The 20,956-nt window shown below is 39.9% G+C and overlaps 1 protein-coding gene across 2 annotated transcripts in view; it reads left to right on the top strand.

The window, feature by feature from the left end:
- Positions 1–20,956, top strand: part of TEKT3 (tektin 3) — a 38,569-nt gene that overhangs the window by 5,851 nt on the left and 11,762 nt on the right. The window contains exons 2-4 of one of the 2 annotated variants that reach the window (XM_021928747.2): positions 4,776–5,383; positions 8,370–8,453; positions 17,362–17,432. In XM_021928747.2, the coding sequence (XP_021784439.2) occupies positions 4,805–5,383; positions 8,370–8,453; positions 17,362–17,432 (734 nt within the window). In that variant the 5' untranslated portion in view covers positions 4,776–4,804. Of the gene's footprint in view, positions 1–4,771; positions 5,384–8,369; positions 8,454–17,361; positions 17,433–20,956 lie in introns of those variants that run through there. The other variant, XM_003912376.5, reaches the window with a different exon arrangement.

Here is a 20,956-nt window from a genome sequence, read left to right as displayed (position 1 = left end):
TGGATTTTGTTTTTATGAAAACATTTTATTTCAGCTTCATGTTTTGAAGGATATTTTCACTAGCTACAGAATTTGAGGCTTTACACTTTCTTCCAGCCCTTTAAAAATGTTGTTTGTCTTCTGGTCTGGGTAGTTTCTGACAATAATTCAGCACTGATTCTTATCTTTGTTCTTTTTTTCCAAATATGTCTTTTCTCTCTGATTTTCAGATTTTCTCTTTATCACTGGTTTTCAGCAATTTGATCATGAGCCTTGGAGTGGTGGTGGCAGCAGGGGGTTGTGTGTGTGTGCACATGTGTGTGTGTGTGCATGTGTGTGTGTGTGTATTTATCTTCTTGGAGTTTGTAGAGCTTTTTGACCTAGGTATTTATAGTTTTCAGAAAATTTGGAAAACATTCGGCCATTATTTCCTCAAATATTTTTGTCCTTCTCCTTTTTTTTATGACACTGCAAAACCTTAATATTAGAACCTTTGCTGTTGTACCATAGGTTACCAAGGTGCTTTTCATTTTCTTTTTTAGTTAAAAAAAAATCTCTGAGCTCACCCATCTTTACTACTACAATTTCTAATATGCTGTTAATCTCATGTAGTGAAGTTGTACAAGTATAATATTATATGTTTTATCCCTAAAGTTTATTTGGTTCTTCTTTAGTCTTCCATTTCTCTCTTCTCAATGTCCTTGTATCAAATCCTTTAATGCAGTTTACTAGTTCCATCATCTCTGCCATTTCTAAGCCTCCTTCCATTGACTGAGTTTTCTTTAGGGGTTACATTTTTGTGCTCCTTATTACGTCTGGTCGTTTTTGACTGGATGCTGGACATTGTGATGTTACATATTTGAGTGTCTTGATGTTGTAAGGTAGTTACTTGTGGATTAGCTTGATATCTTTGAGACCTGTTTTCAAGCTTTGCTAGAGTGAGTCTTCATTACCTTCACTCCAGGCATAGTTAAGCCCTACCTCTAATGTATGGCCTCTCTGGTGTCTCCCCTGAATGCTCCGGGTGGTTGCCAGTGACCCTCCAATCTAGTTAGTTTGTGTTCATAATGTATCTCCACCCTCTGTCAGTTCTAGAAATTGTTCAGCTAACAGCTCTGCCATCGCTCTTTGCCAGGGTTTGTGGAGTGTTCCTTGATGCCTGTGCAGCCTATTCTCAGCAAAGACAAAGATCCCCATGTAGATTTCTGGATCTCTATGTCTGCATAGCTCACTTTATTCCATAAACCTGCTTTACAGTTTCTAGCTTTCTCAGCCTTCCCGAATTCTGATCACTTTCTCAGCTCACAAAGGCTGCCAGGCTCTGTTCAGTTTTCACGTTTTTTCTCATTGTCTGAAAATTGTCTTTGGGTACAATGCCTTGACAATCAGAGGGCTCACCTTATTTGTTTCCCTTCTTTCAAGGATCAGAGTCTTATGATGCCTGTTGTCTGAGGTCTGAATGCAGTTATTTCATATATTTTGTTTAGGTTTTTAGGTATAAGAAGCTAAGTCTGGTTTTTATTATTCTCTCACGGTTGGAGGTAGAAGTCAGTTTTCAGTTTTTAAGTATTTTTTAGTACATGACAGTCTTGGTTTTCTTGACCATTAATGGCCCAAAATGCATGACAGTGGAATACTTTGGTGAAACCATCCCCACGTGATGTCTTTTATTCAGTCTTCCTGAATGACGTACGAGATGGCTGGTAGAACTAGAACTTCAGTTGTGGCTGTAAAATATTATCTCTCCATATGAAACTGACTGCCGTACGTGAGAAATTCTACTTCTGTGATCTCTAAACCACTATGCTTTATGCTTTAGATCCCAGATTCTGAGACAAATCTCACCTCCAATTAAAAAACAAATCACCAGGTGCTTTTGTAAACTATATTTGTTTTTCTCAGTCCACTTATCTCATCTGGTGTATAAACCCTTGCATCTTCAGATATCACCCCCGGAGCAGATGACTTACGGTTCAAACATGGGTTGAGATGTCTCAAGATGCCAATATAACAAATGCTGGGAAAACTCAGATGGCATTCTACACGTGAAATTCCATGGTTGAAGGATGAAGTGAGCTACTGGTTTCTGGATCTCTTATTGTCAAGAATTAAGCAGGCTGGCCAGGATGGCTCATGCCTGTAATCCCAGCACTTTGGGAAGTTGAGGCGGGAGATCACTTGTGGCCAGAGTTTGAGACTAGCCTGGGCAACATAGTGAAACCTGCTCATCTCTACTAAAATAAATAAATAAAATTAGCCAGGCATGGTGGTGTGTGTTTGTAGCTCCAGCTACTTGGGAGGATTGCTTGAGCCTAGGAGTTCAAGGCTGCAGTGGGCTGTGATCATGTCAGTGCATTCCAGCCTGGGCAACACAGCAAGATTCTGTCTCTAAAAATAAAATAAACCAGCCCAGCGTGGTGGTGGCTCATACCTGTAATTCCAGCACTTTGGGAGGCCGAGGCAGGTGGATCACGAGGTCAGGAGATTGAGACCATCCTGGCTAACAAGGTGAAACCCTGACTCTACTAAAAATACAGAAAAATTAGCCGGGTATGGTGGTGGGCACCTGTAGTCCCAGCTACTCGGGAGGCTGAGGCAGGAGAATGGCGTGAACCTGGGAGGTGGAGCTTGCAGTGAGCCGAGATCGCACCATTGCACTCGAGTCTGGGTGACAGAGTGAGACTCCGTCTAAAAGTAAAATAAAATAAAGTAAAATAAAATAAAGCAAAGTAGGAGTGGTCTATCACCACTTGAAGTTTCTTGCTAGAAGTAAACCAGATTATACATTGATCTGACATGGGGAAGAGGTTGAAACTGAAGATAATCTTAAGGACCCTAAGGTCTCAGTACTTTAAATTTCCTTTTTCAAAAAGTAATAGTTAAGTTTCAAATTGAAGCAAAGAACTGCAAGTGGTCACTAAGGCTTTTGTTTTCGCCATCAGTCTGTAAGTTTGGCCAGTATAACATGGTTGGGGGCTGTAGGAAGAAAGAATTTAGCAGAAAGAGAACTAGGGTTGTTAAGCACAGGGCCATGGGTGGATATTTTATCATATGATCTGTGGGGATTGTGACTTGAGCACAATTCTACAGATAGATTATTTTGTAATTGGGTACCAAAGTCCTCAAGACATAGCTATTTTAGTAGTCACTAAAGAATGTTTATTTTTCTGAGCAGTGCATAGAATTGGATCTGATTGTATTTTTCCTTTTTAGTAAACAAGTCCATAGACATTAACCCCAAAACAGAATGACATTTAAATGCTAAAAGATATGTTATGATCTGTGGCATCCTTGGCTTTCTGGAATTATAAGGATCAAAAGTTTCAGACAATGAAACTGGTAAAAAGAATGAAGTAGATAAGTAGATCTGTGTGTTCTAACAGGGGCAGTGGCCCAGAAAATATACTTAAGTTAAAAAAAAAAAGCATGATCTACAATGATATATACAATGATTAGGATAATTCAATTTTTGTATTAAAAAGCTTTATATACAGGTATAGATGGTATATAGGTAGAGGTATATAAAATATAAATAATACATATGTTGGTATATGAATAGGAAAAATCTGGAAAGATACAACTATTAATGAACTATTTAGTGGCTACTTCTGAGGAGTTCACCTTGCGAGGAGGAAGGATATTTATCTTTTACATTATCTACTTCTCTGAGGTAGCAATTTAAGAAGTTAAGATCTATTGCACACTTTCTATGTGCCTGACACTGTGCTAAGCCTTCTAAATACTTAGCATTGTCTTAGCCCTCATAACCCCATGGCTTCCCTAGGATTTCTATTATACGTTGGAGGTGCTTACAGGTTGCAGGTTGCCAGGAAAGGAGATCCAGGTACTTGCCTTGAGCTGTGTTTGCATATCAACCACACCATTGTTATCCAGAAGGAGTGTTTATTTAGGATGACTTGTGGGGGCAGGGGTGGGGAGTTGCCAAGCAATCCCCTGCTGCTACCACTGCTCACAACAGTCCAAAGAAGGAAGTGCTATTATTATTCCCTATTATTTATATATAGTGAAGCAATCAAGGCACAGAGAGGTTAAGCAATTTGCCCAATGTCACATAGCTAGTAAATAGGTGGACTCACCTTATTTGTTTCTCTTTTGTCATGGCTCAGAGTCCTGTGCTGTCCATTGTCCAATGTCTAAAATCAGTAGTCTAGATTTTTAGATATAAGAGGCTAAGTCTAGTTTTCACTACTCTATCATGGTTTGAGACGGAAATCTATTTATTTATTTATTTTTTAGACGGAGTCTCCCTGTAGCCCCAGGCTGGAGTGCAGTGGCGCGATCTCAGCTCACTGCAATCTATCTGGCCCCCACCCCTGCCACTGGGTTGAAGCAATTCTCCTGCCTCAGCCTCCTGAGTAGATGGGATTACAGGTGACTGCCACAACAGCTGGCTAATTTTTGTATTTTTAGTAGAGACGGCATTTCGTCTAGTTGGCTAGGCTGGTCTCGAACTCCTGACCTGAAGTGAGAATGCTGTTTTTTGAATCCCTATCCGTTAAGATGCATAGTTTAGGCTCCTAATTTGAATTTGTTACAATAAGACAATATTACTCTCATAATTTTTATAAAAATTCAAAAGTTCAAATGGCCAATAAAAATGTGATCTTAATACATTCTAGAGACACGGAGATTAAAAAAAAAACTTTGTTGGAATATATTATCAATGGTGAATGTGGATAACAAATGAGAACAAGCATCTAATGTGTTCGGAGCTGTATGTTTCACCAGAGATTAATTTATGTGACTGTCTTATTTTACTTTTCATTTTTTAACAGGAGAGATTTACAAATAGTGTTTTGGCATCATGGAACGCGTAGGTTGTACTTTAACGTCAACTTACGCCCACCCTAGACCAACACCAACCAACTTTCTACCAGCCATCAGTACCATGGCCTCAAGCTACAGGGACCGCTTTCCCCACTCCAATTTGACCCATAGCCTGAGCCTTCCTTGGAGACCCAGCACATACTACAAAGTGGCCTCCAGTTACCCAAGCGTGGCCCCGTACTGCACCAGATCACAGAGGGTGTCCGAGAATGCCATGCTTCCCTTTGTTTCCAACAGAACCACCTTCTTCACAAGATACACACCAGATGACTGGTACAGGTCCAATTTAACCAACTATCAAGAGTCCAACACTTCCCGACATAATTCGGAGAAACTAAGAGTAGATACATCTCGCCTGATTCAAGACAAATATCAACAAACAAGAAAAACCCAGGCAGACACAACACAAAATCTGGGAGAACGTGTCAATGACATAGGGTTTTGGAAATCTGAAATCATTCATGAGTTGGATGAAATGATTGGAGAGACAAATGCACTTATTGATGTGAAGAAAAGACTGGAGCGGGCTTTGATGGAGACTGAAGCCCCTCTTCAGGTGAGACCTTAGGATAGAAGGCACTGCAGTTTTATGATTTTAACCCACTGGTTGAGTTACTGTGGTTATTTATATATTGAATTATGTTTTAATTCTCTGTAGAAGCCAACTCCCGTCAATAAATCTGCGACTGGTTTCAGCAATGGCAAAACCACGTCTATTTTTTTTTTTATGCATTATACACTGTAAGAACAACCACTTTAAGAAATAATTCTGAATGCAAAGCAAAGAAGGCCAATTACAGAGACACCATTAGGATACACAACGTTTTGAGGTGAACATGCCATCTGTATTCTGCCATTCTCACATTGCTATAAAGAAATACCTGAGGCTCAGTAATTTATAAAGAAAAGAGGTTTAATTGGCACCTGGTTCTACAGGCTGTATAGGAAACAGTGGCTTCTGCTTCTGGGGAGCCCTCAGGAAGCTTCCAATCATGGTGGAAGGCAAAGGAGGAGCAGGTATCTTGAAGGGTCCAGGGGCAAGAGAGAAAGGGGGAAGGTGCCACACACTTTTAAACAACCAGATCTCCAGAGAACTCCTTCACTATCCTGAGAACAGCGAACAGCGCTGAGTGGATGGTGCTAAACCATTCATGAGGGATCTACCCCCACGATCCAATCACCTCCCACCAGGCCTCACCCCCAACATTGGGGATTACAATTTGAATTGAGATTTGTGCAGGGACACACATCCAAACCATATGACCATCTTATCTCTTAAATAGGCTGCTTCATCACTGTTGTCCCTAAATTAAAATAAACAATATTTGATTATTTATACAACCAAAAACTTTATTTTACAACCAAAACTTTATTTATACAACCAAAAACTTATTTTTTTTAGTCTGTATCATGAAACGCCTCCTGTGTACATGTTATGATTCCCTTTCAAGACGTAGTGACATCATCAAATGAGACCATCTTAGGACATGGAATTTGCTTGACTAAGTAGAAAAATGGGGCTGAGATTAGACCAGTTGCCATAGTAATGTAGGGAGCATTTCAGTTGGTTACTGGCCTCTGACCAGGCTTCTGAATGGGCTTAAGTCACCTCTAGCCCTCAGGCTATGCGATGGGCCCTCCAAACCCTCTCCACCCTCCTCCATTGAAAGAAGACATTCCATGTTTGAAGACGTGCAAATTATAGAAATTATTTTAGAAGTATACATTTTGATGAGCACAGCTAGCACCATTTTTCTTCATGTTTGCATGACTTACTCCCATGCGATGAGCACTTCCCGTAGGTCTCTACCATGGCGTCTGTAGTAGAAGAGTTTAGAGAATCAAGGAACTGGAAGTCTGGTGGGTGGAGGAGTTTCTTGGGGTACCCTGCGCACTGTCACTTCCTATTGCAACCCCTCCCCACTATACAGAAACACACACAGAGGCACACAATCCCCAGGAATCCTGAGAACAGTTGATAGTTCACTAATGATCTTTTTGAATTAGTTCATCATAAAATTTTGTTTAGAATCAGAAGGGATTCTACACCTTCCCTGAGCCACAGATTCTTCTGAAATATTGATTTATTCTACAGTTCATTCTACCCCCGATTGCCTTTAAGAATTGAAAATATCCTTAAAATGATAGCTACTTTCTTAATTTCCAGTGGAGATTCCGTTTCTTCTCTTAGTAACCCTTTCAGTGATGACTACTTTCAGAAAGATGGTTCTAATTGGAATTTTTTCTGCAGCTTTTGTGCAGATGTTCTGTGTGTTTGAAAATTTATTGTCAACACAGTATTGGAAAGTCCTTTTTAAAATGAGTCACATGAACAGATAAGCTTCCAAAGAGAAAATACAGGCAATCAACAAATATAAGAAAAAATGTTAAAGCTTAATGATAAAATACAAATTAGATCAATGAAATAACTACCTTTGGCCTATCAAACTTGCAATAATGAAAATGTGTAACATTTAGAGCTGCCATAGGAGGAGAAAATGGACACTTTCATATATTACTGGTGGGGCTATGGATTGGTAGAAATTTCCTGGAAAGCAGTTTGGTAATATATATTAAGATAATCAGAGTTCCCCTCTACCTTTTAATTCTTCTTCTGGTAAGTGATACTATTAAACAATTAGAGATTCGCTCAAAGATTTTGTTCAATGATAGTATATCTGGATTATAGTATACATACCATTATATTTTATGCTTTTAAAAATTTAATATTATTTGGGAGTCCTACGTGATGAAATAGTCTTTGAAAAAAGCATTTTAACTGCTGCATAATGTTCTTTCATACATAATTTATTGTTAGAAATTTAAGCTGTTTTCCATTAGAGCCACTAACATACTTTGTCTCAAAGAATATTTCATGATTTGGGTCTACTATTTAATGTCAATACTAAAAAGCATAATACAAAGCTGTATGAACATTATAACCTCTATCTTGTTAAAACAAACAAACAAACAAAGTAGTAATAGGAGTATGGCTAAATCATATTTTCTACTTTTCTGTATTTTTTCTCTTTAGTGAGTAAAGGCATATTATTCTGATAATTGGGAAAACAATAAATGACACTTTAAAAATAGTCACTGGAACTTTTGGCAACACAAATATTTTGATGTTTTTAGAGATAATCATTCATTTCTACCTATTCTCAGTAGAAAATATTTAGAAATAATATCTTGAAGACTTGTGTCTCATGTTATTGAACTGTCTCACCTGAAGAAACTAATGCCAACTAATGCCCTCAGATGCTAATTTGTGGGGATCAAGTAAATGCCATCTGCTTCGTTTTGTCAAATTTCCAAATTAGGAATATTTTCAAACTATTTTGAAGAGCTACCTCTTTAACTTTGAACTAGTAGCAGAGATTCATTTAGTTGTTACAGTCTGTTTCAGGCTAGATTTTCATAAAAGGGCTGGAAAAGTTGGTATTGGAAGTATCTATTGCCTTATTTTTGAAACAAATTATTAGAGCTGCTAGTCATGGATTGTCAATTTTTATTAGTGCTTTCCATTATCTGTGTATCTGTAGGTAGCCCGGGAATGTCTATTTCATCGAGAAAAGAGAATGGGAATCGATCTAGTTCACGATGAAGTCGAAACACAACTGCTGACGGTAAATATGGGGGAAATGCATCAGTCACAAGCAGCTTAGTTGTAAATGTGTGTTGAATATGTAGAAGTAAAAAAGGATGTTACATAAAATGACTTATAAGTAAAGCATTATCATATCAGATGTTGACAGCATTTAGCAAAGACATGTTTTTCTTGGTTATAATATATATTCATTGAGAATATGAAAAATGCAAACAAGAGTAAATAAAGATAAAAATCACTTGAAGCTGTATTAGACAGAAATCACTATTAATTTTGGAGTATTTCAGTTTTTTTTATTAATCATGCTTTTTTCCCTACCATTCCGTTGCATCTTTTTATTAATCATTCTTAGATAGGCACCACCTAATTTATACAATGATGCTCAGATATGTCTTCAAGACTCGAATCATTGTATTTATAAATTTGAATAGTGTATACTCATCTAAATTTATATTGGGGTAATTTTTACTATATCATTAGATATGCCTTTTTTTTTTTTTTTTTTTTAAGACGGAGTCTTGCTCTTATTGCCCAGTCTGGAGTATGGTGGCATGATCTCAGCTCATTGCAACCTCCGCCTCTGAGGTTCAAGCGATTCTCCTGCCTAGCCTCCCAAGTAGCTGGGATTGCAGGCACCTCCCACCATGTCTGGCTAATTTATGTATTTTTAGCAGAGATGGGATTTCGCCATGTTGGCCAGGCTGGTCTTGAACTCCTGACCTCATGATCTGCCCGCCTCAGCCTCCCAAAGTGCTGGGATTACAGACGTGAGCCACCACACCTGGCCTAGATATTCTTTTAAGACATGATTTTTAATGGTTATGCAGTGTTCTACAATGTAAAGGTGCTATCTTTTTTTTTTTTTCAATCAATCCTTTCTTATATAGTTAGACTGTTTCCCTATTCCACTCCTTTGTTTTCCTATTTTAATAGCACTGCAGTGTACAAAAATATTATTGATAACTGTAGGTACTTCTGATTGTTTCCTTAGAATATATTTTGGGAAGTGTAATTGATATGCCAAAGATTCTATGCATTTGAAAGCTTTTGATATATAGCCAAATTGCCATCCAGAAACTCACAGTTGCATCTGCACTACTCTGCTGATTCTCACACTAATCTGTCTTCCACCTTCCACCAATTAAATCTAGTTTAGTTCTAATTTCTCTGATCTTTACTTCTTAGACTTGTTACCACAGATCTCTATCATTTCTTAAGACTTCAGGGATCATGTACCTGGAGCCCTTCCCAATCTCTTTTTTTCAGCCCAGGCACTTTATAAAGCATTAGTTCTGCGTTCCTAAGTACTTGCCAAACATTTTTTAGTTTGGTAACTTTTTTTTTTTTTTTTTCTGGTTCACATTCATAAAGCCTGCTTAGCCTATTGCCTGTCCCTTTCTATTGATGGTACCAGTGTTCCTTCATCATCATGGCTTGCTGCCTGTTGTCTCCCAAACTCCTTTCATCAATTTCCAGCTCTTTTAAAAAAATATCTGGTTAATAAGAAATTCCAAAGCGCCTTTCCTTCCCCAAGTTTCCCTTGGATCTGTCCTATATATTCTCAAGAGTTTCTTCCCTCTGCTACGAATTCTTCCTTGACTCCCTAATTTCTGCAGGAGTCCACTAAGGCCTCCCTTGACTGACTCCCTCATTTCTCAGCTTCATTTCCATCTGAATCACAGAATTTCCACTGGAGTGAATCCATCTTCTCTGTCCCTGAACAAGCTTTGCAGATTCCTACCTCTTTGCCTTTTTTTAATTGGTCCTTGGTGAGAATTGAGTCCTTGGTAGGAAAGTAAGTATGACAAGGTAGCAGCCCAGTCCTCAGAGTAATTTTATCCCCACATGGCATCAATGCTCTCCTTTAACATCACTTAAATTTTCTTAGTGACCCATGACATTAAAGATGACAAGCAGACTTTTTTCTTTGCTCTCTCCTTTACTCTACTGTCTGCTTCTCTGAGAGAACTCTGAGTTGAAATAATATACTCGGGAAAGCTTTGGCTACTACCGAAAGGTTTTGTAAATCTACTGTAAAAGTCACTGTCCCTGTGGCTGGACAGAAGTGGTTAGAAATAGAACATTCTGCAGTGGGCTGTGATCATGCCATTGCATTCCAGCCTGGGCAACACAGCAAGATTCTGCCTCTAAAAATAAAATAAACCAGTCTGGCATGGTGGCTCAAGCCTGTAATCCCAGCACTATGGGAGGCCGAGACGGGCAGATCCCGAGATCAGGAGATTGAGACCATCCTGGCTAACATGGTGAAACCCCGTCTCTACTAAAAAATACAAAAAACTAGCCAGGCGCGGTGGTGGGCGCCTGTAGTCCCAGCTACTCAGGAGGCTGAGGCAGGATAATGGCATAAACCCAGGAGGCGGAGCTTGCAGTGAGCTGAGATCCGACCACTGCACTCCAGCCTGGGCGACAGAGCGAGACTCCATCTCAAAAAAAAAAAAAAAAAAAAAAGAAATAGAACATTCTGAATGAAATAGTTTTGCAGTGATGGGTCTCCGCTCTTCTCTTTCTTCTTTCCCAGCCTTTGATGAATCTCACAAGCCTTAAAATAATCTGTCATCTACTTTGTCATCCTAACTGGATAGGAATTTACCATTGTCTCTCCTTTGGCCTTTTGTTCTCACTAATCCTGAGATGTTCTGTATGAAATAAATTTTAAGGCAGTTCTAACAGCTGAACTTCATCAGCTTGACCACAAACACACTATGATATTTCCAACAGACATTTTGTTGGTACTTGGCTACATTTAGTGTTTCCATTACTTGAGTAGTGGCTCTCAAACCTGGCTACACATTAGAATCACCTGGCAAAGGTTTTAAAAATATCAATGGCTGGGTCCCACACCCAGAGATGCTGATTCAAATCTGTCGTGGGGACTAGGCACTGATCTTTTAAAAATATCCCCCAACTAATCTTAATGACTAGGCAGAGTTAAGAACAAGTTGGGCATATCATGTCTATGGATGGGAACATCCATAAACCTGGATGTTCGTGTTAAGATGGTAATATTTCTCAACTTGATTCATAGACTCAGCACAATTCCTGTCAAAATCCCAGCTGACTTCTTTGTAAAAATTGGTGAACTGATCCTGAAATTCATATAGAAATTCGAAGGATAACGAATAGCCAAAATAATATTGAAAAAGAAGAAAGTTGGAGGACTCACACCTCCTGATTTCAACACTTACCATAAAGCTGCAATGTGTAAGACAGTGTAGTACCTGCATAACAATAGACACAATTTGAGAGCTGAGAAATAAACTATCACATTTACCATCTATTGATCTTTGACAACGGTGCCAAGGCAATGCAATGGCAAGAGTGTCTTCAACAAATGGTATTTGGACAACCGGATATCCACGTGCAAAAGAATGAAGTTGGATTCCTACATCACAACATACAAAATAGTTAAGTCAAAAGGGATCAAAGACCTACACATAAGAGCTAAAACTGTAAGACTTTTAGAAAAGAACATAGGCATGAATCTTCGTGACCTTGGAATAAGCAACAGTTTTTTAGATGTGATATCAAAAGCACAAACAACACAAGGAAAAGCAGGTAAACTGGACATCATCAAAATTAAAAATGTGGTATGTTTTGAAGAACATTAGCAACAAAGTGAAAAGACTTGTGTCTAGAATATATAAATAACTCTCACAATTAAAAAAATATCAACCCAATTAAAAATGGGCAAAGATCTCACAATGAAATATGACGGATAGTTATAATAGAAAATAGAGAAAATAACAAGTTGGCTGGAATGTGGGAGGAATTAGAACCCTCATACATTGCTGATGGGAGTGCAAAATGAGGCAGATCCTTTGGCAAATGGTTAAGCATGAATGACCCTGTATGATCCATAGGATCCAGTAGTTCTACTCCCAAGCGTCAGCCCAGGAGAAAAGAAAACATATGCCCAAACACAAAAATTTGTGCATGGGTATTTATAACACCATTATTCATAGCAGCCAAACAGTAGAAACAACCCAAATGTCTATCAACTGATGAGTGGATAAGTAAAATGTAAGATAGCCATACAATAGGTTATTCTGCCAAAAAAACAAGTAATGACGTGCAGATCCGTTGCTATAACATGGATGAATATTGAAAACATTATGCTGCATGAAAGAAACCAATCACAAAGGACCACATATGGTAATTCCATTTATATGAAATTTCCAGAATAGGGAAATCTATAGAGACCATAAGTAGATTTGTGGTTGCTTATTATGAAAGGAGACTTGGGGGATTGGAAATTGTGGGTGACAGCTAATGGGCACAGGATTCATGATTTCTTTGGAAGTTGATGGAAATGTTTTAAATTTGGTTCCGGTGATGATTATACAACTCTGTGAATATACTAAAAGCCATCAAACTGCACATTTTAAACAAGTGAATTATATGGTCTATGAATTATATCTCAACAAAGCTGTTTCTTAAAACCAAGAACCACTGCATGAGAGGTTTCTGGTTTCTAGGTCAGTAGCAGGGGGGGCTTTATCTCAAAAAACTGAATGTGCAATTAGAGTAACGGTTCATGAATTGAGAGAGGTGCTTCGGTCATTGCCAATCAATTCAAGTACTGAATGTATTCTGTGGCTTACTCAAGGTAGTGACATTGGCATATGTTTTATTTTTTTACCAAAATAGGTCTTAACTTTTAGAATAATTAAATGTGTATTAGCCAAGGAAAGAAGTAGCCTTAAAAGGCCTACTTTTGAAAAACATGGATGCAATGAAATATTTTCTTACGAATTCTGTTGAATTCTGTTGGCTATTATATTCAGTCAGTGATAGTTGATACATTCTTACAGAATGGCTTCTGTTGGGGAGTCAATCATGGTACTGTCTTCTTAGCCCTCCCAGACCGTGCTGACTCCTTGGACTTCGGAGCCAAATGAACCTGCAAAGTCATCTACCCTGCAGCCTGCCCTGGTCCGGCTCTGGGATGGGGGCTGAGACAGCTGCTCAGAACTCAGGCTGAGGCTCTGGGCCTGGCCCCAGCTGGCCAGTTTCCTTCCCACAAGAGGCTTTTCCTTCCTCCGTGTTGCAGAAGCAGAAAGCAAAAATACTCCAGCCTCAGAGATTTGTTGAGAATGCAGTCAATGAGTTCCAGAGGTGGCAGACCTGCTGCTGGAGAGACGTTTCAGCATTTCAGCCCAGTCCGGCCCAAGGACAGGACTGAATAGAAGCCCTGCAACCAGTACGCAGCCCAGTCCAGCCTAAGGGGCTTCTCCTCTAAGGCAGGATTGAATAGCAACCAGCACGGAAAGAGGATCTGGGTGGACTCTGACCCCCAGCAATAAGAACTACCCTCCTCACCTAGGTTTCTGCCTCTAAGCAGGTTGTGGGACCAGAAGCTTCTCACCTGCAGCCATGCCAGAAAGGGTAGCTGATAGGTCACCTTGGCCGAACTCAGGAACAAATACTGAGAATGCAGATCTCTAATGAAAGGAAACGCCTCTTCCCACTAAACTCAAGGATAAGTGAGAAGACAAGAATCTTTGGTGAATCTATCATTAAAAAGCATTGTATATGGAAATGAAATGTCTGCACCTATACGTGGTATTCGCTTATTAGCTAGATTCAATTCAGGCTTGCAGCTTGATTTTGAAGATTTGATTTCAGTAGCCCGTTCACCTGTTAGGCTGGCAGTTTACCCACTTTCCCAAAACTTAACAAGACTCAGTTAACACAGGTAAACAGAACCACATATAAAGCCTCAACCTGTGGAAGCAGGGTCTGAGTTTAACAAGGACATCCGAGTAATGATTTTATATCCACAATTCAGACCACAGCACAGGGTCAGCACTCGTCCATATTTGTGGCTGAAACTTATAATGTTCCTGTGATGTGGTGCATATTCCTTAGCTGAGAGTACAGCAGAGCCCACATCTTACATGAGGATTCAGTTCTAAAGTCATGAAAATCACCCATGTTACAAAATTACGAGACCTAATGCTTACTGAGCACTTCGCATGTGCTGGGCACCTAGTTATCTACCCAGCAGCCTGGAAAGATGGGTATTATTACCATTAGTTCATAACTTGCCTCTGGTCAGGTTTAGCAAGTAGCAAAGATGTTCGAACAGGGGCTGTCTGATGCTGAAGCCTACGGCTTTTGTTAACATTTTAATTTTGTAAAAAATGTGTATGTATTCATGGGGTACAAGTGCAGTTTTGCTTCATTGATATATTGCACTGTGGTGACATCAGGACCTTCAGAGCATCTATGACTGGAGCAATGCACATTGTAACCACCAAGCAATCTCCCAACATCCCACCCTTCTCCCTCCCCTCCATTGAGTCCCACTGTTCATCCTTCCACACTCTCAAGACATATGTTTTCAACCCTGTTCCAGCCAAGACCTGGGAGTGTGCACGAGCAGGGATTTTCACTTGAGGTGATGGGAAGTAAAAGGCTGTAAAGTCTCTATTCCACCTCCCCAAGTCCCACCTCCCAAGAGGTGTAACAACAGATGCTTCATGAATGTTTCAGCCGCTCAAATAGTAGGATGCATTCCACGTTCTTCAAACAACTGGACGTGATTCCATGTCTTGTTTTCATCCGAAGCCCCACAAGTGAAACTGCATTTTAATCACTTTGGCCATTGCAATCTGAGAATCTCAATGAAGTCAGTGTGACCTTGTAACTCATGGGGCCTGTAATTTCTCCCTAAGTCCAGGATCTGGAAATGTTGGACCCACCTTCCAGGGTCCTAAATGTGCATTTCACTTCCTTAGGTGTGAGGCAGCGGCCAGAGATCTAGTTAGATGAAGGCTCTTCCTACGCTTCTGCTTTCTGTGTGTATCCACCACCTTCTTGCAAACTTTCTTCTCATGGGCAGGTGAGGGAAAGGTTTGTCCTGCTTTTGCTCTACTGTGGTATTTCAAGGCCACCTCCGTGTATGGGTACAGATGGATGGATAAGTTAGCACTGGGGACAGTGCCAGAGACCTTTGGCTTTGGGCTTTTTGTATTCTCATGAACCCTTCTGCTCCCAACCATCTGACATTCATCATATGACATTATTTAAATTCACATACAAAAATTATTGTTGTAAAAATTTTTTACAGCAAGAATCCCACTAAATGCACTTTTTTTTTTTTTTGCACTAAAAGTCCTAATACTTTCCACTCTGTGCTTTGTGTACACAAAGGATGGAAACACAATGTGGGGTTTTAAATGGTCCTTTCTGAGCAGAACTCCGTGCATCTTTTGTTAAAACCTCATCAAGGTACACACAGGCACACGCATACACGAGGTGTTGAGAAAGATAAAAACTAAACACAAAAATTCTAAGACTGATGCACAACCCACTCTGAGGCTGGGAAATCTTGCCTGCTTGTCAAGGCAGGGAGAATGTTGGTGTCAGTGTGTGAAGGGAATTTAGCTCTTCCTTTATTCCACTAATTCAGATACCAAACACTAGACACATTTGATATTTTTATGTTAAACGATTAAACAATAAAAGACGACGACTACATAGGTGAGTAATACTTCATATTGGAGTGGTGAAGGCCTTTATTATCTAAATGATAAAGGCAGAAACCCAAAGGAGATACCTTTGATAGATTCGACATCATAGAAATCAGAAACATCTATATCAAAAGCACCACGCACATGTATAAAAGCAAAGGCAACTTGATAAAATATTGTGACATGTATGATAAAAACGATTGAATTTTAAACATGCTTATAATGCTCACACATGAAAAAGAAAAAAATAAATGACAGAAAAAGCGGACAAGCACATGAACAGGCAGTTCACGCAAGCAAAAAAGGCAAATGGCGAACAAATGAATACTCATAATATCAGCTCGCAAATTTAGGCAGGTTTGCTGTTTTGGGTGGGGTGCTGGGGATGTGGTTCCATCACATTGGTGAAGATGGAAAGGAGTGACAGTGACCACTTGCTGGGCAAGACAAGAAAACACATGTTCATTTGTTGTTGTAAATGCGTATCACTTTTCTGAAGGGCAATTTGGCTGTACTTGTCAAAACCTTTGAAAAAGGCATAATCTTCGGTGATGTCTAAATATTGATCAAGGTCATTCATCACAGTGTTTTTTAATGTCATGGGAAAACGTTCAAGTTGAAAATGCCCCAAAACAGGATGCATAGTATGACAACTTTTTGGCTGAGAAAATGATAACAGTAACGATGTGCACTTTTGAAATATCTTGGTGCTATTTTGAGTTCCCACATTGGCTAATGTGCATCGAAATTTCAAGGGGGAAATAAATGTTGATTTAATAGTCTGACATGTTATGGACTAGTGGATACGTCCTAGCAGCATCAAAAGGCAACGTGTGTGGTCCAGTAGAGAGGCCTGGTTAGCACAGGTGTTTGTACAAGCACAGACGCTGGGCTGCAGTACACAAGCAGGACGGGAGGGCGACCTCCCAGGGTGGAAGTCAGCCTCTATGTTTGGACCCAAGCACTGTCTTCTGGAGGATACATGTACTGCCAGAGAAAAGCTTCTTTTGATTATGCTTTTTTCCTCCCTGACTTACTTTGTCTTGGAAGCATAGCCATTATAGAAGAAGCTATGCATTTAAATTTGACCTTGTATATTACCAGAATTTTGATTTTTTTAAAAAATTTCTGTTTTAAATAAGGACAGGGATAAAAAGAGAGAAAAATCCTAAAATTTTAACCATGTCCCCACTAGTTCCATAATATAATTTCCCCCATAGACCTATAAAGGCTGCATCTTAGTGTGATCTTTAGATTGCAGTATCACGGAGCGTGTAGACAAATAAGTGGATGCAACATTGTTTTCTTGTTTAACGTCACAGTATTTTAAGAAACAAAATTTTCCTTCATTGGTGTTTTGTTATATTGCTGATTTTGAGTGTTATATTCAATAACGAAAACATTAATGTGTTTTTTTTTCCAATTGAGTAGGAAGTTGATACTATTCTGTGTTGTCAAGAAAGAATGAAGCTACATTTGGATAAGGCTATTGCCCAACTTGCGTAAGAGCTTTATGTCTCTATACAATTCAAAATCTATCAGTGAACTATACTTTCATGCCTCTCATTCAAATTTCTCTTGATTTCTTATAAGGGCACACACACACACACACACACAGGCATATACACACATTTTTATTCAAAAGCTAAGATGATTACTTGATACCCCAGCTACTCTGATGTGATTCTTACACGTTGTACGCCTGTATCAAAATATCACATGTACCCCGTAAATGTATATACCCACTATGTACCCGCAAACATTTTTAAAAATAATACAAATAGACACTTTGGGAAATTAAGGCAGGAAAATCGCTTGAGCCCAGGAGTTCAAGCCAGCCTGGGCAATATAACGAGACCTCATCTCTACAGTTAAAAATTAAAAATTAGCCAGGCATGGTGGTGGGTGCCTGTGGTCCTAGCTACTTAGGAGGTTGAAGTGGGAGGATTGCTTACGCCCAAGATTTTGAGGCCTTGAGGCTGCAGTGATGGGCTCTGATTGTGCTACTGCACTCCAGCCTGGGCAACAGAGAGAGACTCGGTCTCAAAAAAATACTTTTAAAAAAAATAAGCACATGGAGTACTTGCTTTAATTTTTTATTTAAATAAATAATTCTGAGATGCAGAAGGATTTCTGCCTTCACTTGAGTGTAACTAAGATTTCTTTTAGCTCAAAAGACTGGCATTTTTTTATATAAGAGATGACTTAGAGTTGTTCAGCTTTAACATTTGAAAAAGTAATACTTGAATGTTTATTTTCCATACCTCCTTAAAGATCCGGGTTCCTGTGACCGGCTGTGGCTCACACCTGTAATCCCAGCACTCGAGGCCAAGGTGGGCTGGATCACGCAGGTCAGAGATTGAGACCATCCCATAACACAATGAAACCCCATCTCTACTAAAAAATACAAAAATCTAGCCGGGCTAGGTGGCGGCTTCGTAGTCCCAGCTACCGAGACTGAGGCAGGAGAATGTATGGAACCCAGGAGGGCGGAGCTTGCAGTGAGCCGAGATCAAGGCCACTGCGCCTCCAGCGCCCTGGGCCAGAGCGGAGACTCCGTCTCAAAAAAAAAAAAAAAAAAAAAAAAAAAAAAGATCCGGCCTCTGCAATGATCACACGCTTGCAATGCTCCCTGCATCCCACAGCATTGTAATTGTTAACCCATCCTATTCCTCACTAGAATACACATTCCTCCAGGGGATGGGCTCTCCTTTCTTGGCGATAGTAGGTACTTAATATTTATGGTTGGGAGTGGGATGAGGAGTGAGAAGGGGTAAGAATAATAATAAAGAAGGTCTCAGGCAATGATCACAGCTGTCAGCATAGGAAAAGTATTGGCTGAGACTGTTGGTTAACATTAAGTAGAAAGATCAGTGCCATTTGCTTATGGCCACAGAAGGAAGTAGTGTCGAATATGCCACCCAATAGGAGAGAGGTGGTTATGTGTGTTATAAAAGCATCCGTGCTGCCCATTTCATTTGCCCACCCTGTGCGTCGGGATCAACACCACGAAGGTTGGCGAGGTTTGTATGCTGAAATTCTCTTGAGCGGTGACTGGAAGGGTTTTTTAATTTGGATATTGGTGAGGATAAGCAAAAAAGTAGTTGAGGATGACTGCATATGGTTTCTGCTCCCCAGGAATTTTAGAAACATGTTTAAGAGTGGTTCGAAGCATTGATTCTAGTTCCTAATTCACATTTTATTTCGTAGTCTAAAATTTGCTGCCCATCTTTTGCGTTCTTGGCCTAGAATGTTCTACCATGGAACAGCCTCATCTGATATAAATCCCTGTTACAAATCGCCTCAATACTGGCTGTATTGCAGACCTTTGCAGAAAGTTCTGTGTGTATGTACCTGTTTGGAATCTTCGTTATTGATCCTTTAAAGAACTTGGCTTTCCTTTAATACACAGTGGGTAAAATGCCTACCTCACTTCCTGGGATGGCTTCTCCAGGATTTGTGGGGGGCCACTGTGCTCTGTCCAGGGCAGGTGACTAGAAGAGAGTTTATCAACTACACTTGTTTCAGAAGGAGCAATGAAACCCTCAGCTTGGATCTCAGCTTAAAATAGAATCTCATTAGGCACTCACAGGGCAGCCAAGGTCTTCTCATCTTGGGCTGTAAGACGTGTTGATGGGACGCTGCCTTAAATGCCTGCCCAAGCAGACTCTGAGGCCAGATCAGAGGGCATCCAGGCAGCCTCAGTTCTAAAGTCATAAAAATCACCCATGTTACAATATTATGAGACCTAATGCTTACTGAGCACTTAGCATCTGCTAGGCACCTAATTATCTACCCAACAGCCTGGAAAGACGGGTATTATTACCATTAGTTCATAACTTGCCTCTGGTCAGGTTTAGCAAGTAGCAAAGATGTTTGAACCGGGGCTGTCTGATGCTGAAGCCTATGGCTTTTGTTAACATTTTAATTTTGTTAAAAATGTGTATATATTCATGGGGTACAAGTGCAGTTTTGCTTCATCGATATATTGCACTGTGGTGAAATCGGGACCTTCAGAGCATCTATGACTGGAGCAATGCACATTGTAACCACCAAGAAACTTTCCAACATCCCACCCTCCTCCCTCCCCTCCATTGAGTCCCACTGTTCATCCTTCCACACTCTCAAGCATATGTTTTCAACCACTGTTCCAGCCAAGACCTGGGAGTGTGCACGAGCAGGGATTTTCACTTGAGGTGATGGGGAGTAAAAGGCTGTAAAGTCTCTATTCCACCTTCCCAAGCCCCAGCTCCCAAGAGGTGAACTGTAACAACAGATGCTTCATGAACATTTCAGTCCCTTCCCTAACAGGGTCTCAGCTTAAGACAGGAAGCTTGTGGGACATCTTGGTCCCAGACCAAAGGAGAAAGGCCTTCTAGTCCTAGAATTTCAACATGATCACCTAAGGCAAGAGCCTCAGCACAGAAGTAGCAAGGGAAGGGAGCTTTTTCATTTTTCATCCTCCGCGCTTGTATACTGTCTTAGAATTCACAAAGTGCAGATCATTTGCATGCTGCTACTCTCATTTCCACTTTACAAATAAGAAAAACAGCTTTGGGAGGTCAAGTGATTTGCTTGAAAGTACAGGCTAAGTTGAGGGGAACCTGCAGCTAGAATTGACTCATTCCTTTCAATGCAGCCTTTACTGAGTGAATGGCTTTGCTCTACCAAAACCGTTTTTAGATGCTGAGAAAACAGAGAAATTCCCAAGCTCATTCAGCTATCCTACTTTTTCAAATACTAGTTATCTGCCAGTGGCTCTCCACTTTTTATCTCTAGCCTAGACGTCTATTTCAAATTCTTTTTTCAAATTCCAGCAACCTCCTTCATGTCTCCCAGGTAGATGTTCAGTGAACACTCAAGTTTACTATGTCAACTGAACTTCCATCTTCTCACCTAGCTTCTCCCTCCCCAGCCAACCCCCCTGTTAGTTGATGGAATTCCATTATTCAAGTTGTTTTTTTCCTCACTAATGTTCAATTTAATAGGAGATTCTCTTGGTTCTATCTTCAAACCATATCCAGAA

Source organism: Papio anubis, chromosome 17 (assembly GCF_008728515.1).
Source record: "Papio anubis isolate 15944 chromosome 17, Panubis1.0, whole genome shotgun sequence".
In the NCBI taxonomy this organism is placed as follows: domain Eukaryota; kingdom Metazoa; phylum Chordata; class Mammalia; order Primates; family Cercopithecidae; genus Papio; species Papio anubis.
The sequence above is the reverse complement of the archived record's forward strand: the minus strand, read 5'-3'. Positions and strand labels throughout refer to the sequence as shown.